At 34.4% G+C, this 11,999-nt stretch overlaps 2 protein-coding genes across 2 annotated transcripts; both read right to left on the minus strand.

Moving 5' to 3' along the window:
* Nucleotides 1–691: 691 nt before the first annotated feature.
* LOC100801361 (bifunctional aspartate aminotransferase and glutamate/aspartate-prephenate aminotransferase) lies at nucleotides 692–4,473 on the minus strand. Its single transcript, XM_003525018.5, has 10 exons — nucleotides 4,166–4,473; nucleotides 3,875–4,094; nucleotides 3,712–3,805; nucleotides 3,532–3,635; nucleotides 2,441–2,689; nucleotides 2,232–2,345; nucleotides 1,976–2,059; nucleotides 1,564–1,734; nucleotides 1,329–1,442; nucleotides 692–1,003 (listed from the first exon to the last, which is right to left on the minus strand). Exons 1-10 carry the CDS (start codon nucleotides 4,267–4,269, stop codon nucleotides 863–865), a joined length of 1,395 nt encoding a protein of 464 aa, XP_003525066.1. The 5' UTR covers nucleotides 4,270–4,473; the 3' UTR covers nucleotides 692–862.
* Nucleotides 4,474–6,115: 1,642 nt separating this feature from the next.
* On the minus strand, nucleotides 6,116–8,302 carry LOC100805784 (anthocyanidin 3-O-glucosyltransferase 5). Its single transcript, XM_003524226.5, has one exon. The coding sequence runs from the start codon at nucleotides 8,200–8,202 to the stop codon at nucleotides 6,685–6,687; it is 1,518 nt and encodes a 505-aa protein (XP_003524274.1). The 5' UTR covers nucleotides 8,203–8,302; the 3' UTR covers nucleotides 6,116–6,684.
* Between the last annotated feature and the right edge of the window lie 3,697 nt (nucleotides 8,303–11,999).

Genomic DNA, 11,999 nt, shown 5'->3' on the forward strand with positions numbered 1-11,999 from the left:
AGTCTCCTATCTTGGAATTGATTCTATGCCAAATCAAGCATATGATCTGCCGCAAATTGCATCAATTAATCAACTCATCCACGTCTTTTGTTCCCAACGAGTTAATTAACATAATTTGGGCCTACGCTTACACGCCTAACTCATCTTCCTCGATACCTGGAAAAAAAAAGTTGAAGGCCAAAACATCTTATAGGACTTACAACTTATGAGCATATTGGGCTTCCATTTCATCCACTATTCTTAATGGGCTTTTATGGAAGTTTTGCTTAGCAGGCCCGACTTGAGGGGTGTACTTCATTGTTTCGTTGGATCAGTTTCGATTCTGTATGAAATGAGGCACAAGCACCACTTTCCACAATTTACATCCCCTGACAAACCAAAAAAAAAAAAACGCAATGTACTACTAGTCCGCGTAGGGTCCGTATGCAGTTGTAAAAAGTAGCAAAGATGGAGTCCCCACAAATTCAATCTCTCCTAAAACGAAACATGAAATTTACCATTAGCTAGAGTTATCAATGCTACTTTGATTGTAGCTAATTCAAATTTCCATAGTTTTATTAGTGCTAGGTAATAAACTGTTGCCTGAGAAAATTGTCCCTCAATGGATTCTACTTTAAAAATTACCACGCCCTTTTCAGATTGTAGCCATTGAACGCCTGTTTATTTGCTTCCCCTTTCGAGACAACATATGTAACATTAAAGGAGGACAATTTTGTTATTATAATTTTAAACCATTAATAAGACAGTTGCATCACTTCATTTGTGGAAAAGTAGCCAAAGCTTATTATTTTCAGAATAAACAGATTACACATTGCCAAAATAGAAATAAAATACACGCATAACAACAAAAAAAACATCGATATTAAACAAGTGCAGCAGAGCTCAGCGGGACAAGTGCTTTCTTAATTCTTTCTACAGCTGCCTGTAGGGTTGTAAGCGATTCTGCATAAGAGATGCGGATGCAAGTGTCATCTCCAAATGCACTCCCTGGCACCAGGGCTACCTGTAAGCCAAAATGGCAAAAGACAATGTTATGACTTATGACTGATGAGACATTAAAAGTTCAACTATACGATGTTTCTTTCCTCTCTCTTTCAACTTTGTATACATATTGATGGTCTAAGCTTAACTGTAAAAGACCATGGATGACACTTTCCAGATAACTTTCACTCAGTTGTTGGGTCATACTTTAAAAATGAGAACATACTTTTTGGCCTTTTGCTAATAAATCTCGACTATTTTATAGCCAATACCGTAAAATACAAGACCATTTGAAATTTCCTGCTCATGAAATCACTAAAATCTTTAAAGCCATTTCATGCATATACCTGGCCCACCTCCAGTAGATATTGACAGAGGGACTCAGAATCCACAATTTTACCAAATCCTTCAGCTTCTCTTCCATAATAGAAGCTGAGATCAAGGAATAGATAAAATGCTCCCTGCGGATGAACAGAGAGAAATTATGTTTGAGTAGAAAAACAGACAGCAAAAGGAAGAGACAAAACAAAAGGAGGAGAATTATTTAAGGGAAAAAGAAAAAGAAAAAGAAAGAATTTGCACCTGGGGTTCAGATATCTTGATGCCATCTATTTCTCTAAAACTTTGTACTAAGAAATCCCTTCGCTCCCTAAATGCTTTCACCATGGTAGAAACTGCCTCCCCACCAGCATGGCCTAGTCCTAATGCAGCAACTGCAGCTTTCTGAGCTATACTACTGGCCCCTGAAGTAAACTAAATTCAATAAGATGCATCAGCCAGTATATACTGCATATAATATTAACCAGCAACAATAATCCAACTAATTCCAAATGAAGGCTAGAAAATTTCTTTAAGTTTCCTCTCAAATACTGAATCTGTTAAACTTAAGAATCTGTAAGATGTCATGGAGGCTGTAGGAAAAGGAAATCAAGACATATATGATGTATAGGGTAAGGCTTACGAAAGAAAGTGACCAATAAAAAATGTAGCATACCTGACTTTGGATCTTTCCACATGCTGCAACAAAATGTTTTGGACCAGCAATATATCCAAGCCGCCAACCAGTCATTGCAAAGGCCTATAGGAAAACAGCTCAAAAGTGTCATAATCAAATTTGGAGGCCTCCATGTCATGTCTAAAATTAGAACTCACTATTGAAATAAAGAATAGGCAATTCAGTATAAAATAAGAATGAGGGATCAACAATACATCCCGCAACTCTTAACAGAAATAGAACATTACAGACTAACCTTAGAAAATCCATTCACAGTAAGAGTTCTGTCCCACATTCCTGGTAAAGATGCAAAGCTCGTGTGAGTTGCTGGTGCATAAATTATGTGTTCGTAAATTTCATCAGAGAGAACCTGCATAAAACAACTATTAAGATCTTGAAAGGAAATATCATATAGGCTCAACACATTGAAGTACTTGTGATCTTGTCATGGATGTATGACTATACCAGAAGCCTGGGGTGCTTTGCAACAATTCGGGCTATCTCTTCAAGTAATTCTTTGGGGTAGACAGATCCCGTTGGGTTAGATGGAGAACAAAGAATAAGCAGTCTTGATCTTTCAGTAATTTTGGATTCGAGGAGTTTGGGATCCAAAAGGAAATTATCAGATATTAAGGTTGGAAGAATCACAGGTGTTGCATCAGCCAACCTTGCCATTTCTGGGTAACTAACCCAGAATGGAGCTGGAATAATAACCTGAAATACTCACGCCATAAATGAAAGCCACTGCAGTGAGCAACAGGAAGAGAAGAAAAAAATATGGAGTATGTGATAAGCATTAAGTTGTCCAAAAACAACTCAGACATAATTTAATAAATGGAAATATGTGCATAGTACCAAGTGGCTATTTTATTTGTGACTTTTACCACAGCAAACATATTACTGGACCCTGAATAAATGATAAATTGATAAAAAAAAGTAGTTGAGATATTGTGGGAAATGATATTGACATATTGTGTACCGTTAGGGAAATATTGTCTATTTATGTAAATAGGGAAATTCTGCTCTCTTTCTATTACTTTTATATACATAGGTTGATTCTAATCCTTGATTCCATACCTTCGCATAGCGAAGAGCCTCTGGGCAATGGGGTACGAAGTTTTTTAATTTATGAGATTGATGAGTTTCTCAGACTTGTATATAAACATGGTACAATTATAAAAGAATAAAAAAAACTATTTAATTTCAACAAAAGTAATTATAACAGACTACCAGGGACATAAAACAAACATAGAGCAAAAGCTTTAGAAGCTGAAAAGCCAGTTGAAGAATCTTTTGAACAAACAAGTGCAAGTGACTAATTTCAAACTTGAGATAGATTGAAGAATGATAATACAAGTCTGGCACGGTTGTCAACCAGACAAATCATCAGAGATTTTCTGCAAGCAAATGATAAACAAATTTGAATAATTCAAAAGTTTGGTCAAATTAAATAATCCATTGAGCCCTAGCCAAATAAATGACAATGAAGCATATAAGTAGTTAGTTTCTCTATTGCTTATGTATGGAGTTAGAGCATAAACTATTTTTTTACTTACCTCATCTCCAGGGGAGGAAACTGCAAGCACTGCCTGAGCAATACTCTGTTTGGCTCCGTTACTAACCACAACCTGGTCAGGAGTATAAGTAATCCCATTCTCTTCTGCAATTCAAAACCCTCATCTCTTACAATCATCCAAACGAAAAGCACATTATTACATAATGAAATTCAAACCAACCTTTTAGCTTGTGACAAATCGCTTGGCGCAGTTCCATGGTCCCGGCATTGGGCGTGTACCTCGTGTAACCTTCACGAATTGCATTAATCCCAGCCTGCAATTACACTATTAAAAAAAGAAGACGTAGTTATTATGAATGAAAGGGGGAATGTAGAAAGACAACCTCGGCTATGGGAGCGGGCGTGTCGAAATCGGGCTCGCCGGCGGCGAGGCGGATGACGGGAACGCCGGCTTGGACGAGAGCGGTGGCGTGGTCGCTGATGGCGACGGTTTTGGAAGGCTTGACGGCATTGACACGAGGACTGAGCGAAAGGTCAACGTCGAAGTCAGAGTGCGAAGAAGCCTTAACCGCAATTGCGTTGGGTTGTTTTGCCGCACGTGTTCTGCGAAGGGTGAGAGAGAGAAATTGGTGTGTGAAGTGAAATTGGAGGGAAAAAGAGAGGAGAGAACTCACATAGGGAGGAAAGAGAGGGATCTGGAAACGTGGCGAGAGAAGGCCAGGGATTGGTTCCGGAGAGGGATTCGGCATGTGGCGCCGTTATATAGTGTGTTCGCCATATGAAAACTGAACAGAGAGATTTTGGGAGAGAAGGGGTTACTGAAGAATCAAGAAGGAGAAGCTTCAACAGCTGTAGGTAGAGGGAGTTTGGTGGGATGGGCCCCCCGCTTTCACATTCAAATCAACCTTCTTCTTTTCATCTAACCCATGAATGAAGAAAACAAATTATGTATTCATTAGTGTCATTTCCATCTTCCACCAACAAATTGTAAAACATACACCAAGTGGATCATATATATTTTTATTTTTATTTCAAATATGATAAATTAACTCTGTTGAAAAAGTTCATGCAAAATTTTTTGCTAGAATTTAATTCTTATACTTATAGTATATGTACTCTTAATATCAAAATGTCGATGTTATTGATCACTTGGGTATCATATGAAAGTATATATTCAAGTTGAATAGTGAATTTAGTTTTTAAAAGTAATTTCTCACACTCACATTGTAACGCTTATATAAAATTAAAGAGATATTAAATTTAATTATTTTGGATAGTAAAAACATGAGTAACTTTTTTCTTTTAATTCAATCTTTCGTATTTATTTTAAACATTTAAAGCGTCAAAAATATCTTATATAAATAATCATGATCATATAATAACGTCATTAGATTCAATTTAGATGGAATGTTTTTAAAAATTATATAATCAAATTAAACCATTTAATAAATAAAGGACAAAATCAAATTTCAAAAATAAATTAAAGGAAAAAAACAATAATTTAGCCAAAAAAAAAAACTATCAAGACAAAAATTGAAATAACAAAGTAGTGGTGACTAAGTGTGAGTTAATCTTGAGATACAAATTCATTTTGGTCTGATTATAGCTAATGGGCCGAGCTCATTGATTTTCAATTCAAGAAAAAAAAAGTTTTACTATATCCACTTTCAATTTTTTATTAAGTACACTCCTCTTTCTTTTTTAAAAAAAATAAATTACTTAAATAACTTGAATTCGAAAAAAAAATCTCACTTGGTTAATCAAGTATTAAGTGCATTATAATTATTACTATTATTATTTAAAAAAAGGTTATGTAAACTTTTATTTAAAGTCAAATTAGGGACAGAACTTTAGAATATTGAGTGCATTATTACAACCATTCCATTGCATGTGTTGGATTAAAGTTGAAGTTAAGCTTGATATTAAAAAAATGAGTTTACACACATTTATGTTAGAATATTTCTTCACTCAAAAAAGTATTTTGATGAAATGATATTTGTTTGTATAATACTATCAAAAATACTTTTAAATGCATAATTATTGAAAATGGTATGTGTTCTTGTAACTGGATCATGCCTAAGAAGGAGATTTAGTCCGAGACCATAAGTGTTAAGCGTAATCTATCTCATCCAGGTCAAGCATTGGCATTATATAGGGATACATCATAACTTACCAATATGATATTATTGCAAGTGTTATCATACATGATTCTATCTGTTATCCTGAGATCCTTAGGCACACATCATGATCGATTAAAGTCATTTAATGGTTAAGGATTGAGCAACGTGAATAGTGGAGTGCTCAATTGGCAATATGAGAGGGTCGGTCCGGATTTGAGGGTATTAATTGGTAAGCTCCGATCAAATTGAAGGGTGGAAACTGATTCAGGAGGTCAAGAGACAATCCCACAATCTCGAGTACATAAACACGAAGAGACTAAATATAAGGAAGTGATCCTTGTTGGTACAACTAAGGAGACCAAAGGGATATACAATCTTATATTTTCCAAGTGTATAAGTATGAAAAAATTAAGTGTAGAAAGGAGTACAACCTGAAATATATACTATAATGTTAATATAATTTTTTTATAGGCTCTCTTTGAATAGCATCCCAATTTATTTTTCATCAGAAAAAACAAATATATTATAAATAAATGCAAGAAGTGGCAGAGGTACCCAAAAACAGGTACAAACGTTCAAAGCAAAGAACAAAAGAGGGGTATAGAAATAGCCATAAATCACCTCATCCAAAGCAAACCTGACCAGATTGCAAAACACACGAGACCAACAATATTCTACTCAGATCCTGAAACGAATACGAAAAGCAAACAAAGGGACACCGAAATACAATATGAGTTAGCAGAAACTCCTTCGAACACCATCCGATGACCATTGAAAATCCAAGTCTATGAGGAGTTGGGAAATGATGAGGGGGTAAAATAGGAAGCTGATGGCATTTATTGTTTTTCACAAATGTGGATGGCTAAACTAAGGTTTGGAGAAGCAAGCCCAATTAACCTCTAAGCCTAGGTGGCAAGAGTACTTTAAGGGAAATTAAACCAAACCTACTCCCAGTTACTACAACACGCAGAAAAAATTTACTTATTTATAGCCGAAACCGCCAAACGTGACGGTTATTTTATTGTAGGAAAGATTCGGCAAAAGAGCGCGCGCGAAAACACGCTGGTTAATTTTCAACCTTTGACTTCAGTTTCATGATCCACCCTCTGAACGGGCTTTTTGGTGCACTGCTTTTTTGTTGCGAACAAGCAAACATTAGCCATTGCAGCACGCATCTCGTAGGATGGTCCTCCGACGCTTAAAGACTTGACCGCGGTTTCTTTCAACTCTCTTGCTCTTCGCTTCATCTCCTTCCCTTCTTCCCCTTCCATCACCATCCTCACCACCCTCTCTATCTCCTCCCTCCCCACCACACCTTTTTCAGTGCTCTTCGCTCTCACTCTCACACCCACTCCCACATCCTCCTCTACCGTCGTCCCGTTCATCCTCTGCTCCGCGTACAACGGCCACGCGATCACCGGAACCCCGTTTGCTACGCTCTCCAACGTCGAGTTCCACCCGCAGTGCGACACAAACGCTCCCGTAGATGCGTGCCGCAGAATCGCCACCTGCGGGGCCCACGACCTCACCACCAAACCCCTCTCCCGAGTCCTTGAAACAAACCCTTCCGGCAAATACGACGTCGCATCATCATCGCCACCCGCATTAAAAAACGCAGCAAATGCACTAGCGTCGTTCGGCACCCGAACCACCCACACGAACCTCACGCCACTGAGTTCCAAACCCCACGCCAGCTCATTTTGTTGCTCCGAACTCAAAACGCCCCCGCTCCCGAACGTGACAAACAGAACCGAACCGGCGGGTTGGTTATCGAGCCACGCAAGACACTCCGGTTCGTTTTCCGTCAGCGATTCGGTTTCTTTAATCAGCGGTCCAATAGGGTAAAGCGGTGGAGTGTTTATGCTGCGGTAGAAAGAGTGCTCCGACAATGCTTTTAGCGTGACGGGCTCTAGATCTTGCCACGTGTTGAGTAAAATACCGGTTGACATAGTCATGCGACTCACGTGATAGAGGTACCATTTGTACTCGTCGATTTTCCGGTTCCTTACTTGGTCCATCAAGTCTTCCGTTCGGATGGGTTTGCAGCCCGGGACCTGAACCGGGTTCGGAAGGTCCACGAATTCGCCCGCCACGTCACGGTCCAGCTGAGGGAGAAAGAGGGAAAAGGCGAGCAAGTGTGCTGAGGCAGTGAAAAAAGTGAAAATGGGAATGTTTTCGAGAATGGTGTCAAAAACATGGGTTCCGAACATGTCAATAATTAGGGCTTGGGGCTTATCGGGCAGTTGTGAGAGGATTGTGTTGAGGGGACGCAAGGTTTCTCGAAGGTTGACAGAGAGACGGGCTACGATGGTGGTTTGGTCGTTGACCATGGTGGAGAGGTCAACGGGTGGGAGATCGACGACGTGGAGGTTGGGAGGGAGAGTTGGGGAGTGAAGGAGGTTGTTTTGGGCTGCGGAAGATTCGGTGGTGACGTTGAGGAAGGTAACGTGGCACTGGTGGTGTGTGACCAGGAGCTTGGAGAGCTCTAGGAGGGGTGTGACGTGGCCAATGCCTGGACTAGGTAGTACAGCAATGTGGGATTTCATGGGTAGTTGTTGGAATGAGGATGCTTCTGCATTTGCCGTTGCCATCAAAGATATCAATGTATGACTATAGAAGGATTTGATGGAGATGAAGTACGGAGACTACCCCATTATATAACGTGCAAGGTGTAATTGTATCTGAGGAAGAGACACAAACAAGACTACAAGCCACCTACTATTCATTTCACTTTTCATACATTCTCCATGCTTTTCTATTCTAAGTAAACTTTATTAAACTATGAAAGAAACTTAAAATATATCTTGTTTTATTAGTTTTAATAATTTTAATAAACATTTTTCAATCATATAAAATCACCTTATATTTTTATTGAAGGTACTGGAGCGTGTGATTAGAAAAATCATATAAACATTTTTCTTCACATTATAACATATCACCAGTTTTTCAATTAGAAATTTTTAGTATTTTTTTTCTTTTATGGAATCATACTACCTTTTAATTAGTTGAAAAATTCTTTCAACTATCTAAAAGTCTTCTTTCTTGATCTCTATCTATATATATTATTTTAATAATTATCTTTTTTTTTAAAACCTACATCTTTTTAACTTTATCATTATCTTTATATTAAATTTTAATATTTTTAAAAATGAAATTACCAATTGCTAAAAAAATATATTAGAATTTAAATTATTTATAACTATTCTTCATTTAAATTTTATATAATTGTAGATATATATTTATTTATTATAATTTCTTATTATATAAAAATAATAGAAAAATGTTCGAGGTCGGCTTAGCAAAGAGGCCACTCTTCATTCTTCAATGCCAATGTGGTAATATATGCAAATGGAACAATGACCAATTAGTAAATTGCTCATGGCATTATTTTGCTCTGTTTTCACTATCAAATTGTACACATGGATCACGTTCATAATGTAATCGATTCAAGGCCCCCTTAAAAACTATGCATCAGAGCCATCTTCAATAATATATATTTTTCCTTATGCATCACTCCTATTAAATATTTATTTAGGAGGGCTTTAAAAAGTATTTAATATAACATTAATTTTATAAAATATACATTTTGAAATAATTTTTCTTCTCTAAAATATCACGTATTCTTAAAGGGAGGAATAATATTGAGAAACTCTAATTAATGTACAAACTCCTGCTCTAATACAATACCAATAGTTTCAGGCAACCTGGGCAGCTGCATCTCTGACAAGACAAAAAAATTGTAACATGTGAAGGTCGATCACGTTTCAACATAAAATGCTGTGCGCCTTTCAATGTTGGGTGCAACAATAAATTTTTCTTACCATCTTCTTGATGTTGGCCGTTATTTGATTATTTGTGGTTTGATGTTTGCAGGACCAACAAATCATCGAGTCTGATACTAGGCGATGCAGTGAGTAGGATGACGTATGAAGCCAATGCAACGAGCAACATGATATTTTATGGTGGTGATGAACTTATAAAATGAAAATTGAAAAACTTGTAAAATATATAGTTGAGTTTTTTACTAAAATGTACTGGATGGCAATTTTTATTTATGTCGAAAGTCTTACCTCTGGATGTTTCTTTGTAATGCACCACGGTTGTATTTAATTTTTTTTAGGCCCATTTATTTTCAAATTCAGTAATACAACTCTAATTAAATTTTAAGAGATCTTTTTTATAAAAAAAAAAGTTATAAGTTGGGTATTTTTATCAACATATATGATATTTTTGTTAATATGTATAATTTTTTATTTTATAAAACTAATTGATAAATATTATATTATTATTCAACCTGAAATTTAAACTTTAGCTACTTTGTTGTTATTAGGCCGGTCTGACTCTAACGTTTGGAAAAATAATGTAAAAAGCTTAAATGGTCCATGTATTTTTTTTTGTTTTTTTTTTGTATATTTGATTTTTATAAATCATATAAACAACACAATTAATAAGGATAAAATAATCTGCTCCGGTAGTGGCCCTACCTGCACTAACCTACCCGCCCAAATCCTGCAAACCTACTAACCAAGTTGAGAGTGGTTGTTGTCAAGTTGGGTGTTTCCGGGTGTAGTTGGGTGGTATTTGATTAAATCGGTTATTCTATCCAATTTTAATTTTATGGATTGAATTTTGTACAATTTTATTAATGGATCGAATTCAAATCAAATTAATTATAATTAGATTGGATGAGATTGAGTTAACGGGTCTAAATGTTAAATTTTTATTTTTATAAAAATTAAAATTATTTAAAATAATAATTTATTTTTGTCTAAAGTTATATAAATATATAATGATTAAATGTGATAAAAAAAACTAAATTGTGATAATATTACCTAATAGAATTAATAATTTTAATGTTAATATAATATTTTGTTTTAGATAAAAATAAAATACTATATTAAACTATTAGCATGAGAAAATATAAACAAAATTAAGCAAAGGATGAAAAATAACTTAAAAAAGAAAAAAAATCATGGATAATTTAATTTAATGATTCAATAAATTATGTTAGATCAAAATTAATGTATTTTATATTTAATAAATAATTTAATCATATATTATGAGTTAGATTGAGTTTAAAAACTCATTACCCAACCTGTGCATAAATGAATTTGATTGAATTAGGTCGAATTTGATCAAAACTCTTAAAAAATATAAGGATAAATAATTACTTCCGTCCCTAAATGTGTAAATCACTGATAAATTTGTTTCCGAAATATTTAAATTCAAATTTTAGTCTTCAAAAATGAAAAAAGGTGCAACAAATTCATTCACTCGTTAATTTTCGTCCATTATAGTTAATGAAAAAACCTATGTGTTACATTCATGGACAAAAATGACTATTTATTCAAAATATAATTTAATCTTCATTTTTTTATTGTTGCAAACATAATATTACAATAAACACTAAAAAAACAAATATAAGTTAGAACTTAGAACAAACATAATAATAAATATAATTTGTCTATTGTTCTAAAATTTCCACTGTGACAACATTAGGTAGTGACAAAATTAAGTTGAGTTTAATTTTTTTTGTAAAAATTAACTTAATGATCGTGTATTTTTGTTTAAATCTCATATTTTGAGTAAGATATTGTCATATTAAAAATTTCAGAGTAATAGACCGATTATGCTTATTAATTAATATTATGTTTATTATAATTTTTGTTATAACTTATATTTGTTTTCTTATTTTTTAAGTGTTTATTGTAATATTATATTTGTGACGATAAAAAAATGAGAGAAAACAAAGATTAAATTATATTTTAGATAAATAATTATTTTCGTCACTGAATATATAAAGCACTTACAAATTTGTTTGACAAATAAATATATTTGTCAAATTTTTCTACTTTTAAAATTTTAAATTTAAATTTTTATCTTTTAAAAATAAATTTATCATCGTTTTATATATTGAAGGCACAAATAATTATTTATCCCAAATCTAACCCAAATTATCTGGGTTGATTTGGATACACGCGTGAGTGGAACTCCTATACACCCGTATTCTCAAGAGTCAAGACTCATGCTGTATTTCACCCATATTTTATTCGTCTAATAATTTATTTATTTAATTGAATTTGAATTTAAATCGTATATTACATTTCTCACAAAAGGGTTTAAAGTTTGTCAGCTTCCTATTTTCAAAACAAATTTTCTTGCGGCTGCATCAACTACACGTGCCTACAATTTCTTGTAATATTAAGAATTGCGACAAAGCATTATAGACTAAAAATTATACATTTTAATTTTTTTTTATCCACTAATATTAATTATTAGTTTTTATTAGTAAAATAAATCTAAATCTCTTCCTCTCCCATTCTGTCTTCAACCATACATTTCAAATTTAGCTTGTGTCTTTGCTTCAAAACTCCATTACCAGCGGATC

The sequence above is a fragment of the Glycine max genome, chromosome 5 (genome assembly GCF_000004515.6).
Source record: "Glycine max cultivar Williams 82 chromosome 5, Glycine_max_v4.0, whole genome shotgun sequence".
In the NCBI taxonomy this organism is placed as follows: domain Eukaryota; kingdom Viridiplantae; phylum Streptophyta; class Magnoliopsida; order Fabales; family Fabaceae; genus Glycine; species Glycine max.

Coding starts and splice junctions, on each gene's coding strand:
- LOC100805784 (XM_003524226.5), bottom strand. CDS start 8,202: ATGGCAACGGCAAATGCAGAAGCATCCTCATTCCAACAACTACCCATG.
- LOC100801361 (XM_003525018.5), bottom strand. CDS start 4,269: ATGGCGAACACACTATATAACGGCGCCACATGCCGAATCCCTCTCCGG. Junction 3,806..3,874: donor CGCCCGCTCCCATAGCCGAG/GTTGTCTTTCTA, acceptor GTGTAATTGCAG/GCTGGGATTAATGCAATTCG. Junction 3,636..3,711: donor GATTTGTCACAAGCTAAAAG/GTTGGTTTGAAT, acceptor TTTGAATTGCAG/AAGAGAATGGGATTACTTAT.